General features: G+C 40.2%; 1 protein-coding gene across 7 annotated transcripts in view; it reads left to right on the top strand.

The window, feature by feature from the left end:
• Positions 1-16,021, top strand: part of EPB41L2 (erythrocyte membrane protein band 4.1 like 2) — a 181,124-nt gene that overhangs the window by 142,055 nt on the left and 23,048 nt on the right. For 4 of the 7 annotated variants that reach the window (XM_087817619.1, XM_087817615.1, XM_087817616.1 and 1 more), the window contains 4 exons: positions 2,113-2,285; positions 6,695-6,757; positions 8,601-8,747; positions 15,271-15,825. In XM_087817619.1, coding sequence (XP_087673745.1) covers positions 2,113-2,285; positions 6,695-6,757; positions 8,601-8,747; positions 15,271-15,825 — 938 coding nt within the window. Of the gene's footprint in view, positions 1-2,112; positions 2,286-6,694; positions 6,758-8,600; positions 8,748-10,002; positions 10,105-13,590; positions 13,756-15,028; positions 15,083-15,270; positions 15,826-16,021 lie in introns of all 7 variants that reach the window. The other 3 variants (XM_087817620.1, XM_087817618.1, XM_016204975.2) reach the window with 3 other exon arrangements.

Genomic DNA, 16,021 nt, shown 5'->3' with positions numbered 1-16,021 from the left:
TTAGATTGGGTCATCTGGGAATGGAGGCCTCACTGGGGAAGAACCACTTCAGTTGAAGGATGACAAGGAGGCAGCCGGGAGTAGAGCAGGAGACAAAGCATCACAGGTAGCAGGAGCCCGAGCAGGTCTGAAGGTTATAAGAATCGAGAGAGCTTGATACATTCAGGACAGAAGGGAGGTCAGTGTAGTCAGAGCTTAGTAGGTGATGGGGAGAGGTAGGCTGGGGGCAGGCCATGGTAAAGAATCTGGTTTTTACTCTGGGTGTTGTAGGAAACTGCTGAAAGTTTTTTGTGTGTGTAGTGTGTATATGTACAGATGGGTACACACTTGTGCAAGCATATAAGTACACAGTATTATCTTATTTTAAACAATAACTTTGCAATGTTGAAAATGTTTAGCGAGGACGGGAGAGGGAGCAGGCAGACTGGTTGGAAATAATCCAGATAAGAGTAACGGTGGTCTTGCCTTGGGTGATAGTAGGCCAATTGGCCATTTGGCACCCTAAGCTCAGTGGCCGGGGCCTACAAGCTTCTCAGGGCTCTGTTAAGACCTGAAAAAAATTATTTGCTTCAAAATGAAAAAAAATAAATATCCCCTACAAACTGAAATTAATAACCATTTAAAAGTATTCAAATTCAACATTTTGTCAACATCATTATGTAAATTTAAGTTTGAAGTTCATTAAAATTTTGATATTATATCAAACTATTTCTAGGCCAGATTTTTCCCATTTTGCAGTAATTTCTGAGTATGTGTAGGGATGCTTAGAAATCATAATCATAAGTTAAAAGAGTTACTTATAGTTGTATACTTTCCAAGGGAAAACTATGAAAATCTCAAAAGTTAAAAAAAAAACACACCTGGAAAATAATTATACTTAATGTAAGATGTGAGTTTATTTTATGATATTCTGTGGGCTTTCAAAAGTATGAGTACTTAAGGTCTGTGAAAGTCTTAAAAGGGACCTGGGTGGTCAAATAGAGATGGCAGAACTGGCCACATTTAGAAATAGATCCAAGCACTTGATTGGACTTGCAGGTGTTGAGGGGAAGGAAGGGACTTTGAGGTTTCTGGCTTGAGTAACTGGGTGCAAGTATGAGGGTGGCCAAAAAGGCAAGACTGGAGAAGGGAGTTTTAGTCAGGCTCATGAAGGGTGTGGATCAAGGTTTCTTGTGAAACATGAATTAGAGATGCCCCCAAGTTCAATATGGTGGATAACACACAGTCCCTGCCCCCCCAAGAGCTTGTAGCCTGAAGGCCTTAGTGGTTACGGGGCTTCTCTGGGGCATGGCACTGGGCCAAACACTTTTTATACAAGTGAAATCTCCTCAGTGGCTGTTCCTGTGGTTTGAGGGAGAAACTGCAGACAGAGGCTTTGCCTGCTGTTGCTGTGCCTTGAGATCTAAGACTTCGTGGGTTGATGGGCCATATGGCACAGATTTCAACACAATCTACGTTCCTGCCCATCTGTAGGGGAGATGCAGGGAGCACATGAGGGCTAGTTTTGCTCAGTGGGAGGGTGTCTATGTATTAGATTTATTATTAGGTTAAGATGAGGCATTCAGGAGGGAGGTTAGAGAAACGAAAACTATTAAACATAGAAGTTAATTCCCTAAAGTCTACCTTTACTGTCTTGTCACAATTTTAAATGGAATTCAAATTAAAAATTCTTTCATGGGAGAATTCTTTAAACTTATTGAAGCAAATAATTTTAATAAATAGATAATTATTTGTTTCAGAAATAAGCTCAGATATGATCAAAGAAACCCTAGATAATTAAAATAATGCTTACATTGTAATTCTGAAATACTGCCTTGACTCTTGTTTCAGCTGGTCTTAGAGCTCCTCCTACTGGCTAATTCCATGATCAGAGCATATCCTTCAAAAAACTGATTTGAGAGCCTGGTATAGTTCAATGATTAGAATTCAGAATGCTGTTAGAGTTTGGTAAAAGTTTAAAAATGAGTTTATTTGATACGTTGGTATTTTCAGACCTCAAGCAACATGCTTATTGTCTGTATGCTGCCTGTTTATCTGAGTAAAAGGAGGAAGTTTCATAAAGTTTGACCATTTCAATGTCCTAACGTAATCCAAATGATCATTCTTTACTAGCTGTAGTTGGTGGTGTGGACCAAAGTCCTATGAAGGATTTTTCTGGCCCTGCTGGGGAGGTTTCAGCATATGGCCGCGGAGTTGTCAGCACTGCCATGGTACAGGATGGGGATGGCAGGAGGGACATCAGAAGCCCCACCAAAGCCCCACATGTGCAACTCACTGAAGGAAAGGTATGGTGAATTGGTAGAATACGTAATTTTAAATGTGTACTTAGACTAGAGGCTATCTGTTGCATTTGTTGTTTCAGAACTTAAATGTTATTTAAAATTAGTCGATGTATGTTCTCTGTTGATATAACTTCCCAATTTTCAAATATGTGTAGGCTCTTTTTGGTTTGGATAGGGTCTCTAACCTTTTTCTGAGCAGTGTTCAAAGCAAAATATTTGAATGTAAATTATGTTAATGCAAGTGAGTAATTTATTGGCCTTTTTGACTCTCTTCATAATCATTCTATTTAGTTAAATCCCCAAATGATAAAAGCTATGATGATTTGAAAATTATATTTGTTTGTTGCAAGTAAATTTTAAAGTATAACCTGTCTTGTTATTTTAATTATGCTATGACTATGTTAATTTAATTATGACTTACATTTTTTGGAATGAACAAAGATGGTCGTTATGAAAAATACTATTTTTCATTAGTAATCTATAACTGATGAAGAAGAAATTCTTAAACAGAGGGTAAGTGTTTTGTCAACAGTGAGAGATGGTGTGTTGCTTTTGGCCTTATTTAGTGCATATACCGTGATGATTGGAGAAGTGCCCTGTGTTGTGTTTTCAAAGTTCTCACTGTTATATTATATTATATTACCTTGGACAAGTGAAGTCACTTAGAGGTTGATTTGAAGAGGCTTTGAGTTCCTCAGATCTCTTTTTCTGTATCTGCACAAAGCAACACACAAAAAGAAATGCAATCATTCTGTAGGCCTAGAATATTTCCTAAACTCTTAACTTTGAAAATTCTAAAGACATACAACATGAATTCATAAAGAACCTACTAGATGAAGTAGCTGCCAGTCCTCAGGAATTCAACTACCTCTGATTCTCAGCATGGGGGGGGGGGGGGGTGCAGACCCTGATGCCGCAAGGACAAGGGCTTCAGGTAGCATGTGCTGTCAAATCACCTGCATACCTTTGTTAAAGAATTTGTGAGTATCATATTTTTAAAATTGGTCAAAAATTATTTAGTTAAAAATAACAAAAATCGTGTCCAACAAGGTATTCTTGACCTGCAGAAAAGTTGTCAGAATCTTTTAGAAGTATGCTGACGAGGCACCCAGGAGAGTGACTGCTCATGTCTGAAACAGAAGAGCTCAGCAATTCAGTCTCTGTTCCATTGTGCCTAGTTAATTTGATACATCCAGCTATTTTTTTTAAAGTTCTTTTAAATTCCAAAGGAAATTCTGCTTATCTTCAGCAAAAGACTGAATGTGTTGGCCTTTTTGCTAATGCATTCAATGTCTGTCAGCAACCAGGTTTAAAAGTAATAATGCTATTTGAGTTTCATCAGATCTATTTGCAACCAGTCAGAAAATAATAATTAAGTCAGTCTATACCTGTACATTTTATGTGAAAAAGTACTTAAGTTTTTTCTTTTTAGAAATGGATCATTTAATTCATTTTCTAACCACACTGTGTTAATACAGTCCCTACTTTTGAGTAAAATTGTTCACTAACTACCTATTTCTTCTCTCCTCTTTTGCCTTCATTTCTCCTTTGAATGTATCCATTGTGTAATTTCACATTCAACCATGGATTTGCTCCTGAGAACAGCCTGTTTTCATATGCCCACCATCACCACTCATCCGCTATGCCTCATCTCTTCCCCCAAACCTGTTGCCAGTCCCTGAAATGGACTTGCTTTCAGACATTTCGGAAGAAGACCCCTTTGGGGAGGCCGACCAAGTCACACTAGACAGCTTAGAGCTCCTTTCCACAGGGGAAACATCAGAGCAGGGGGACTGTGAAGTCGCTGTCCTGGATTCTGTCTCGGATCCTCTTGTAGCGCCTTCTCAGATTGACTGTCCTCCCAGCCCCGAGAAGCTAGAGCAGGCCGACCCCAAGGATTCTGAGATTGGGTCCTTCCCCTTCAGTTTCTGCAGATGCCTTCCGTCCAGCTTGCCCTCGCTGCTCGATGAAGATGGGTATCTCGCTTTCCCTAGCCTCCCCAAGGTCTGGGTCTCCTTCCTCCCTGCCGACGTCCAGCGCTATGTTCCCATCACCTCCCCTTCCTTCCTTCCCTCCCTCATCCTCATCTTTGGGCTACTTCTCTCTGCTTCTCAGTCAGTGCCTTTTTCCCTCACCTTTTCCCTTCCTCTGGCTCTGTCCCTCTGCTATCTGGAGGCCAAAGCCACTTCTTTTCATGTGTCTTACGACTGTGACTTGAATGAGAGAACCGAGGAAGAGGAAGCAGTTGTTGGTACCCCGACATAAGCTTCAATCTGTGCAGTCCACTAAACTACACTTCATCTCGTACCCTTCCCAGTGTCGAGTGTAAACATGTGCATAAACTTTACCGATTACCCTCAAAGCAGATGAGCTGCACATTTTCACACATAAAACATTTCAGTGCATGAGAAATAAGTGTCAGCATCTTCCCTTTCATTGATATCCGTTGACCAGGTCCACCCATTCTAAGTTGAAAGCAAAGTTATAGGATTATTTTATAAATTTCTGTAGACCTTATTAGGTCGGGAAAAAAAGAACTTAGGATGCAGTGGACGTCACTGTAATTGATGTATATCAGTAGAGATCCTAATTATTAGTTCTTTGGTTCGAAAGCCAAGCTCGTTCTTGCATTTATGCATTTTTATTCCCTTACTCCTGACATTTGTAGTTCTAAACTCCTTGTCTCCCTATTATTGTAGTAGTTGGAGACCAGATGAATTTCAGGTAGTGTTGTGTTTTTTTAAACTCTAAATCATGTAAGTGTATGGCAGAGTCACTGTTAGGTATTTTGTAAGGAAGATACTATTCCGTTGTCTTTTATTTAACAAATGTGTATGGAAAATGAAACAAGGCTTTTTGAAAATTGAGAATATATAGCCCTAAGGTTGGGCCTCTTAGTATTCTTTATTTAAAATTAGATGTTTGGTTTGAGGATTTTTATTCCTTTATAGGGCTACCTCTGCACTACTAGTCAGTCCGTGCTAATGTGTGCATTACGTTTTTGATTGTTTTGTAAAATGTGGTCTGGTGACTTAGTTTCTCAATATCCTGTGGTTACTGTCAATACATAGAGTAAGTCTCAAAATTTAGAGCAAACCTAAAGAAAAATGTGAAGATAATGCTATGATTAGGCATTGTGGGAGAAACCACAAATCTTAGTTACCTGAGGATGGACATTTCAGAGAACTCAATGTTGTCCAAGGAATTGGAAGATAATTCTTAACAGATTATTGGCTGTGTCTAATTTTTACCTTCTGATAAAAAAGATACTCTTAGTTCCTTGCTAACTTCTCAAAAATACTTGAATACTTTTTTTTTTAAAAAAAAGCATTTTGAACTCTCAGATTGGACACTATCATTTTAGTAAAGAAGAAAAAGAATATATGATCTTGCTGTCAATTAACATGTAAAGGTTAAACTAGTTTCCTTTGGTATCAGAATCAGTTTTTTTTTCTTGCCATTTCTGTCCTTGAGTCAGTAGTCATCAGTATTTATGCTAGTTTTCAATTTACAAATTTATTCTTTTGGGACATTAGACACTGAAAATTGTCCTATTATGAAAAACGATTCTTGTTTAAAGGATTTTATGGAAAAAAAGTGGCTATATTTCAGGGAACATTTTTAAATACCCACCATTTTAACATGAATGTAGCAAAGTAAACCAATCCCTCCCCCCTGGAAAGAAATCTGTTAAAAAACTGAATAATAGGGTGACCAATTGTCCCTGACATAAAGCAAAAGCCAAATTTACAGAATTACACTTTGCCCTTATCACTAGTTGATTTAGACATTTCAAATTATAACTGAATTATGCCATTTTTACACTCTCCTATTTTCATTCCTGAGTAAAAATATATATATATTCCAAAGCAGTGCATGGAATGTAGGGCCTGAGAAAGAGTGAAGCTTCCATTCTTCATTCCACCTTTGCAAAGGATCATTTCCATCATTTATACAATACTGTAGGTGAAGAAAGACCAAGTGGCTTAATATTCTGCGTCTTCTGAGGGCCACTCAATAAAGGTTGGTAATGCTGGTTCACCGTTGAAGTTCAAATACAGCTTCTTTGCACCGATGGTGGAGTTTCCACTAATACTTCAGTTTTCTGGCCATTTGCTGTATGACCTTTCAGGTGAAGATGGAAGAAGAGGAAACACAGCTGGAGGAGGTGGATATTTTTTCTCCAAAGTTAAAACCTGGTGGCTGCTGCCTGCCATTATTATTGTGTGTGGGGTGATGCTCACTGTCAGGGTTTATTTGTGAGTTTTGCTTGATGTGGCTTTAGGTCCTTAAGATTTTTATTACTTTTAATGTCTTAGACTGTCCAACTCTGGGTGGTTTCTGGTGCTTGCTGATTGATACACTTATGTTTATTTGCTTTTTTCCCCCCTGTGTGTGATTTAATTTCACAGAAAAATTCCTTGAGAGTAGAAGGGGATAATATTTATGTCAGACATAGCAATTTAATGTTGGAGGTTTGTATCATTTAAGAAAACAACTGTCCTGATGGCTGCCAGGCTGCTGTGGACGGGAGGTCACTCACAGGCTGGCTGGCAACTTTTTCCAAGCACGGTGCATGAAATGCATGGGGGACATTCAGCTCGGGAGTGCATGTTACCAGTCCGACTTTGTTCTTTTAAGGTGGCTTAGGTAGGAATGTATTTACTAGAAGTTCTCAAAGTAACAACTGGGAAAAAAAGTTCTATTTCATCCAACGAATAGAGTTTTTAGCCATTGATCATGAAGTTCTACAAGTAAACTTATTTTCTCCTAATGAGTCATCTCCAGGGCATGGAATCTGAAGTAACATGATCCCACCTTCATATACATTAACCAGAACAGGTATTTGTTGATCTGGCATTAAGTCATTTTACCATTGATCTGTGTCCCCAATATTTTGGGGGTGGGGTGGGCATTGGCACTAAAATCCATGTAATTAGGAATGTGGTCCACTTAAAATATTTGTTGGAAAGTATGCTAATTAATGGGATTGTTTTAATTACGAAGAAAGAATAAATGAAAGAAAAAAGGGAAAAAAAACCCTAGCTACCCATTTAGGAATGTAAATTACATTCCCTGCGTCACACGAGAACTTTTTTTCTCCTTATTTAGGGCAGTACATGGCAATGTATTTAGTGGTGAACTGCAATTCTCAGTAATCCAACTAATCAATTTGGTTGCTTTTGGCAGCTTTGGTAATTATTGGAAATGTATTTTTGCATAACTTACTAAAATGCTCTAAAGTGTAATACATAACATTGCTTTGAACAAATACAAGAAATGTGCCTGATCTCAAGCCACAGTCATTTTTCCATGCCATGTAAAGATCTTTAGATTTTCGTGAGTTTTTGCAAATGGCTGTAGAAGCTCATAGATGAGCAACTATGCTTGTGCATGAATATGGAATATCTAATTTTATCAGATGCATGACCTGTTCCTCTGGGAGTGGGATGAGAGCTGTAATCAACAGGTGGCCCCCATGATTTTTGAAATGTAAGAAAACATTTAAAATTCAGTTAAGACCATTTCCTGAACAATAACTAGCTTTAATTCCCACAAATACTAGTTTATCAGGGCCAATATAAAAAATCCCACAAATACTGTTCATTAGGGCCTACTGCAATGAAAAATCAATGCAAGTACATGAAACTGGTATGAGGGTCACTTATTTTATGGAGAAATCAAATACAAGCAGCCTATGGGAGCTGTTATTTTTCTTCCTTAAGGATTAAAAGCCAGTGCTGGAATTTTCTGAAAAAAGTCAATCCTTGCTCCACCCTAAACCTAACCCTCCCTCTTTTTGGTAGATGATCTTGGATTGGCTTTCCCATCAGGCCAAATGTGCTTTTGAGTCCACATTCTCTGTTTTTACTTGATTTAATATGTTCACAGAAAGCAACTTTAGTAGTAGCCCTAATCAGAAAGGTGAATTTACAGGAACAAAGTCATAGGCTGCATTTCAAATCCAACTATTAGGAAGAAGAGTTATTAGCCATTTTGAGTCTTAGTTCCATGACTTCCTTCTAATAATGTGAATAGTTATTCCATAAAAATTCTAAACAGAGAAGACAGAACCCTTTACAATGTGAGTCATTAAAAAATTGCACATTGGCTTTATTTTCAAATTTTGAGGAACTCATTAAGGTTATTCATAGATGATAATATGGCTTTTGAGACTTGGCATTTTTCTTGCTTTACTATGTTTTTTTTTAATCGTAAGTTTGCTTTGTCTTATTTTTTGGTTTTACTTTTTATTTTTGTCCTACTGGGTTTTTTTCTTTTGGATTTCCCCCCCTTGATTACGTTACACATTGCTAGGACCTGGATAAGGCCCAGGAGGACATACTGAAACATCAGGCTAGCATTAGTGAACTCAAGCGCAATTTTATGGAGTCCACACCTGAGCCGCGCCCTAATGAATGGGAAAAGCGACGTATCACACCTCTGTCCCTGCAGACGCACGGGGTATGTCATGAGCTCCTCGTTGGCTGTATGTCTCCAGCTTTTCAGTAACACTCAGGTTGCTAGTTACAAAATGTTCCCAGTTGTTTTTTTTAAATGTAATTGCTAACATTTTTTTAAAATACTAAATATTCATTAACAATGTAATACGTATTGACCTAGTTCTTAGGTAAAGTGTATGAGTTTTAAAATAGTTTCAGAATAACTATTAAAGTAAATTAGTGGCAATTAATTTTTATATAGGATGACTTAGAAACTGACATTATATGGTATTTAGTAAGCTTTTCAGATACTGACTTCTGAAATAAAGTTTGCTTAATAATTAGTATAGACTGTATCTAGAGTGGTTTAAGGTAATTACTGTGAGGAGAATGAGTTAAACTTAGTTTTGAAGATTGATGAGCCTTGTTGAAAACTTGCAAAATGTTATACAACTTAATACTGAAACGTCCTAGTAATGAAATGTTCACTAGTGTTTTAAAAAAATTTTCAACCATAACACTTTTTCTTTCCTTGACTACTTCTCCTCATCAATATATGTATTGCCTTTAGAATATATTCGCAGAGTATTTCTCCATTCATTCTCATCTATATCTGTTCTTTTCTGATGCTCTCAAACTCTCTATTATCATCCAAGAACTTCCATGGGCTCATTTGTTATACTTGGGACAGTGAGTTGGCTATATTTAATACACAGTTTAAAAAGTGTATAAAGGTCCTAACCCTACAACTCATCTTTCCCTTTTTCCTTACACCTCTCACTTCTCCTTAAGTTCATCAGACAGTCTGGTTTGAGTGTTGCCAGATTGTACACATTTGATTTAGGAAGACAGTCTCATGCTATTTTTATTAACCTTTTCATAAAAAGCAAATATGTTAGTTTCTTTAAGTTTCTAAGTTTGTGACAGTGAAAGTAAAATAGCTCTTTAAGAACAAATGAGCAAAGATAATTGCTGAACCAAAATAACAACCTTTGAAAATACTAAGATGTAAAACACCATGGTAGGGTTTTATGAAGTTGTGTATAACTTCTCATTTTAGATTTTCCGAAGGTCTTAACGTTCATATTTCAGCAGTTGACTCTAGAGTATTGTGTTTTCTGGAGAAACAGTATCTGACACACTAAGATTTTGACCTCCCTGTATGTGCTGCTTCACCTGGTGTGTTCCGCTGATCCACACAGTTGTTTTGTTTGTGTTGCTGTCGATGTGATGTACTTGTCTTATTTGTTGATTATGTCTATTGTTTAAAACAATAGAGAAAAGGAGACCATCTTTTCAAGGATATTTTATCCATGAAGGAGAAGCATCAGATGGCGGCAACACGGACAGTTGAAGAAAAAGCCCAGGAGGCAGACAAGGTGTTCACCTGGCATCCTTGGTTCTACTCTTGCTTTCTCCGCTTTTCATTTTATTTCTTTCCACAGCTATAAGATACTCTTTTTTTCTTATTTATCAATCTAAAATTTTTTTGGAAATAATTTTCGAGCATTTAAAAAGTTAAATCTCCATGTATAGAAACAGAGGATCATTAGGTGAGATATTGCAGATGTACTTAATTTCAAAATTCACAACTTCAAATGCAGACATATCAACTGATTAATTAATAAATGACCTCCAATTTTGACATATGTGGCTGGCAGTCGGGAAACTGCTTTCATGTGAAAATGCACTGTTTGTACAACGCTGCGCTCACTGTGGTGGTGTTAAAACAAACTATATGCAATTTAGGTTACTAGCTTACTAATTATTATTTGGAAACCTTTTGAATTTTCATTTTTAAGGTTTTCAATGGGAAAAAAAGATTTTGGTGTACCATAGCAGCCCGTCGGATCTCTCTGTGCTTTCGCATATACGAAACATCTGGTGTTGCCAAGAAGTTAGCTTTCTGTTGCTTTTACACTCTTTATCTGCTTTCTCCTGGTTTTGCTTAGCTAGCTGGTCAGCCAGTTAACTGGTGGGACGAGAGAGCCTAGAGTCTGTTGGAGGAGACAGCCAGTGGACATGTATATATTAGAAAATGCGGGGTACTAAAGAAGTTGGTGTTGAAGATGAAACAGTTTTGTGTTAGAAGGTGATAGGGAGGGCTGTTTTACCCATTGTGGTTGGCAAGAGTTGGCATTTAAATTGAGACCTCGATGAGGAGGAGGCAGATGGGAAAGTTTTTCCGTGCACAGGGAAGAGCACATGCAACAGCCCAAGCAGGAGGTAGTTTAGGGAACCGAAAGAGCAAATCACCAGGGGCTTAGGGAAAGTCAAGGAGATGAGACCCCAGATCCTGTCAGGTCTGAAAGGCCATTTTGACATTTTGGAATTGCATCCCAGGAGTAATGGGAGGCCACTGGAGAGCTTTAAACGGGGTCTGACGGAGACGCCTCCGCTGCTGGCTGAGGACTGGAATACAGGGGATGTGACCGAGAGCAGAGATCGGTAATAAGTGCTTCCCTTCCACAAAAGTCTGATTTTGTAAATCAGCAGAGAGCATTGTTTATCAGAACATCCAGTGGGGTGGAGAAGGAGGCAGAAGAAATGGAAGATGAAGTCTTGCCCTAAGGGAATTTGAGGTGTAGTTGAGAGTAAATATTTCCACAATCCTGCAAATGAGAAAGCTAAACCAAGTGGCTTATTTATGTATTTAAATGTTAGCGTGAAGTCCAAAGCCAGTTAGACTCTGTGTAAAATGACTTTAAAAAATTATGTATTTTTGAAACTTTCACCTCCAAAAGCAAGTCAAACAGTGGATTTGTTCAGTTTAAAGTAATGCCCTTGTACTTTCTGTAGCAGGAAACCTTGGAATTTTGTTGAAGAGGTTTACAGTGATCGTTTTTCTGGATGTCATGGTTGAGGAATGTACAATATAAAATACGTTGCAGAAGTTACCTTAAAGGGACAGTTCATGAAATTTAAACCTGGGATTTACCCACTGTTAAGCTCCAGAACGGTTTATCTGCACTTGACGTTACTGCTTCTTTCTTGTTCTTTTCCGCTCTGGCACATGCAGGAAGATACGTACTTATTTGACATACACATGCATTGTTGTAACCGCAGTCATCCATTCATCCACTCTCCCAACAAACGTTTATTGGTTTACTGCGTGCAGTGTGTCTTTCCCCCCAAATAACATATCACTACTATTAATTCAAAGTATATGAGTAGTTAAGTCTACTGCAGTGTTTTGACCTTTAACAGGATGTCTTAAAAATTTCTGTCTTTGCTGCATGTTCATCTTGCTACTGATTTTGCAAGGTTTTTTTTACTATCTTTAAGTTAATCAAAGAAATAATCCTTAAAGAAATGTAAAATAAAAACAATTATGCATGAGTATACTTTCACCACATTTTCCAAATTTCTGTAATATGGGTTTTATAGATTTCTATAAAACAGTAATAATTTCTTGTTTGAAAGTTAATGCATTTAACTTTCAAAATAGCTTCAGTTCGAATACTAACAATTTTGAGAATAGAGCAGAAGACTGGAAATCAAATCATTTAGTCTTTAATAGGTAAATAACTATTGTATATCCTCTTATGTATTGAAAATTATGACATACTTAAACTCATATAATACAAGATTCTCTCATGAGTCTAGTAGAGATTATAGACTATAGTTCTGAAGTACTTTTGAAGATATTTTATTGAATAATTAAATGCACGGCACTTACTTAAATTCCCCAGTGATCTCTTACCAGGAAGGACACCCTCTCCGCCAACTCAACCCTAGGGATGTTGAGTAATTATGGAGATTATAATTAAAATGAATTAGTCCAGAAGTTTTTTATTTCCCCTGAATGTTGCAAATACCTCGCCCTCTTCATCTCATTGCCCCTATTCCTCACTCCTAGCATACTGTCCCAAAAGGGGCATCCCTAAAATGTCATCCATCCATCCATCCATCCATCCATCCATCCATCCATCCATCCATCCATCATCTTTAAGCTCTATGAGCAGTGGGGTTTATTGGGAACTATTCTTCCACACTTCTGGCAGTGGGGGAGCTTCATGGTGACTCTTTGCTGTTGGCATTCCAGGTGCCTGGGACAGTCCTCAACTCTCCTGTTGTGCCCTCAGGCAGGTTAGGGGCCATCGCTTAAGGGCCAGAAATGTGAAGATGACATTTGCCTTACTAGTTTTTCAGGGACAGATGATTTTAACATTGTTCACTGAGTTTTTACCTCTGAGTTTTTCTTTCTACTTAGAATTCTTTTCTTTACCTGTTTCTTACTGAGGGGGCGGGGAGTACTATTTCTTCATTCCATGGCATATTTAGCATGTCTGAGGGAATTTCTGTGAGTTGCAATCAGATCACTTGTGAACAAAGTAATGTGGAAAAGGGTAGAGATTGTAGGAGCTGGAATGGTTAGGGAAGGGCAGGCACAAAATATGGAATTTTAGGCATACCTCAGACAGATGACAAAATTCGGAAGGGCACGAGGCAGGAGGATGGGTCCACCCAAGCTATGACACAGGAATAAGCAGGTAGGGGCCACTGAAGAGGCCATTCTGTGCAGAAGGCTTACGCTGAAGAGCTACCTCAAGAATATACAAAACAGTGTCTGATGAGGGTAGGTCATGCTCAGTTTGTAATGAAAACTTTTGTGACAATCCAAGTAGTTTTAGCTGTTTTTCACAGGTTAGAGCTATCACAGGTTCTCAAGCAGGGTGGAAAGCTGGCATTCAGGGAAACCGCCACCTGCACCTGCTGCAGAATCTTTGCGAATGAATCCTTGCCTTTCTTGCAATTTACACTGTCCTGTGATTCTTTCTTGTGTAACCTTTCCTTCGTTTTAATAGGTCACTGCTGCCTGTTCCAACTTACTAACTCTTTGCTCTTCCTTTTCTGACCTCTAGAGCCTAGAAGAGGAGATAACATCAATTTTGTTTAGTGGGAAGGGCTTTTCTGGTAGCGCGAAAGCCTTCACCTCAGCCACCACTCGGACAGCAGAGGGCACTGCTGTGAACTGTAGTGCTCCTCCTGAACCGCTTTCTTCCTCACCCTCCTCACAGTTGCCTGAGGTGCATTTTACTTTGTTTCCCGTTTTTAAAAGCCACATATGAGAGTGATTTTTATTTCTGAGATATTCGGGAACCCTTCCCTTCAGTGCTATCACTGCTGAAATTAATTCTTCCTGGGAGAAACACTCATGAAATAAGGACTGAATTTGGACATAAGGAAAGGATACAGATTGGATGTTCTCCTGCTGCTTTTGCCCCCCCTCCCCCAAATCTGACTCGATTCAGAGAATCATTTAAACCACTAATGCCTAGATTTGGAGTTGTTCTGTGGAGGGAAGCCCTCCACCAAGTATAGAAACTGAGTATGCTTTGCAGAATTAAAAGTATTCAAAGCCCAAATGTCTTTCAGGCATCTTCTGATGCTTATAATTTAAAAAATTCTCTTTACATGGAAAAACTTGAGGTGCCTGCCATATTCAGTGAAATAATTGTTTTCCTTTTTTGGAATGAACCTAAGGAATTCCCTGAACTTGGGCAGAACCCATCCTACCATTTGAAGTTAAGTAATAATAATAATTCACTGACCTGCAATAATAATGAACATTTAGGTACTGTAACTGAACAGGAGTAAATTTACTCCCGGAAGTAGACGACTGCAGGGGGGCATGGGTGAGCATCTCAGATAACAAAGTTGGTTCATTTCGGTTTTCAAAGGTGCTAGTGGAGGAGCTAAACTCTAAGAGAAAACACCTGGCGGCGTCATTGACATCCACCCTGATGTCATGATCCCCCTTTTGCTGATCTCTAGTACAGATGGGATGTTAGCCATTTCTGAAACAACATTTTTATGTTAATAGTTGTCTTGAGACCAACTATAATTTTGCCAGTGGAAGCTGTGTTTTTAACCAAACAAAGGTTCCATCTTATTAATACTATATTTCTTTCGGAATCAGGGTATCAGGAAGGCTGTACAGTCTAAGATCGAAACTGTTTTTTGAACAGGTTTTATAAACTTATACTTTAAAATATAATCAGTAAACTTTGGTATAATTCCAGTTTTTCCCCCACCTTTTCAACTATTTAAGTAGAGCTTATAGGCATACCTATAATAAAAGCTCTTTACTTCTTTGGGAAGACGCTGGCTGTTTTGTGTTTTTGTGTCCTTTTGTAAGCTTCTTGCCTCTGTCTTGATTGTCTTTCATGCGACCTTGAGCCAAGTTTTGTGGCTGTCAGTCCGTCCTGTTCTGTCTCCGCAGTGTCAGGTGTTTGTTTTGGTGGGTGTTGAGGTAAAACTGTATTGATTTTGTGTCCTCGGTTGCTTTTTGTTCCGCAGAAACGCTCTCCCGAGTCCGAAGGGCCTGGCGCTGGAGCCGGCGGTGCCGTTAAGGTTCTCCCCCTCCCCCGTTAACACCATTGCCTGAGCTCACCCCTCACGTTGTCCCGCTTCCCTTCCAGTCAGCCATCCGCATCATCACCGCTCCTCCATGACACAGCCCGCCGTCGGTAGCGCTGCGCCCGTCGCTGTCCTCTATTCACGTGCTTTTGTTCTCCCTCATCCGCTTCTTTCTTGTGCAGAGTTCACATGAGACTCTGAATGTAGTGGAGGAGAAGCCGCGGGCGGAGGCGGGGAAAGACCGCAGCGAGCCCCCGGGAGACACGAACGGTAACGAGCCGCCGCCCGGGCGTGGCCCTGGGGAGCTGCGGCAGGTGGAGCCCCTGGCCCCGAAGGACTCCACCTCCCTGTCTTCTGAGAGCAGCGACGGCGAGAGCGAGAGCGAGAGCGAGGACGACGCGGGAGAGTACCGGCCGGGCCGCGCGGGGCCCGCGGCCATAGCGGAGGAGGCGGGCGAGGAGGCGGCGGCGGCGGCGGCGGAGCGCGGCCCCGCGGCCCAGGTCGGCGAGAGGCCGGAAGCAGGGCCCGAGGCCCGCCCGGGCGCGCACGCGGGGGCCGCTGGGAGCGCCGCGCCCTCGGCGACGCCGGAGCTCGCGGCCGCCCCAAAGACGCCTGCGGAGAAGGGCGCTCTCCAGCAAGACGGGAGCGAAGACGCGGAGGACGAGCGGCACAGAGTTAACGGAGAGGTGTCCCATGTTGACATTGATGTTTTGCCACAAATTATTTGTTGTTCAGAGGTAAATGGGAGACTCGAGCGGGAGCTGAACTCAAGCTGTTTCTCAGGTGGAGAGCACCTGCCTTTTCTTCTTCTCCTGTCCTCCCCGTCCTCCCTCAGCCTTTTCAGCAAGAGTCTGACCTTGACCTCGCGGGAGGAAGGGGAGAGCCCTGCTCGGTGTCTCCCGCCAGCCTGGTCAAGGCTGCTCGCTGCTGGAC

Source organism: Miniopterus natalensis, chromosome 5 (assembly GCF_054644295.1).
Source record: "Miniopterus natalensis isolate mMinNat1 chromosome 5, mMinNat1.hap1, whole genome shotgun sequence".
NCBI classification, from domain to species: domain Eukaryota; kingdom Metazoa; phylum Chordata; class Mammalia; order Chiroptera; family Miniopteridae; genus Miniopterus; species Miniopterus natalensis.
Note: the sequence above shows the minus strand (reverse complement) of the source record. Positions and strands in the feature narration are given on the sequence as shown.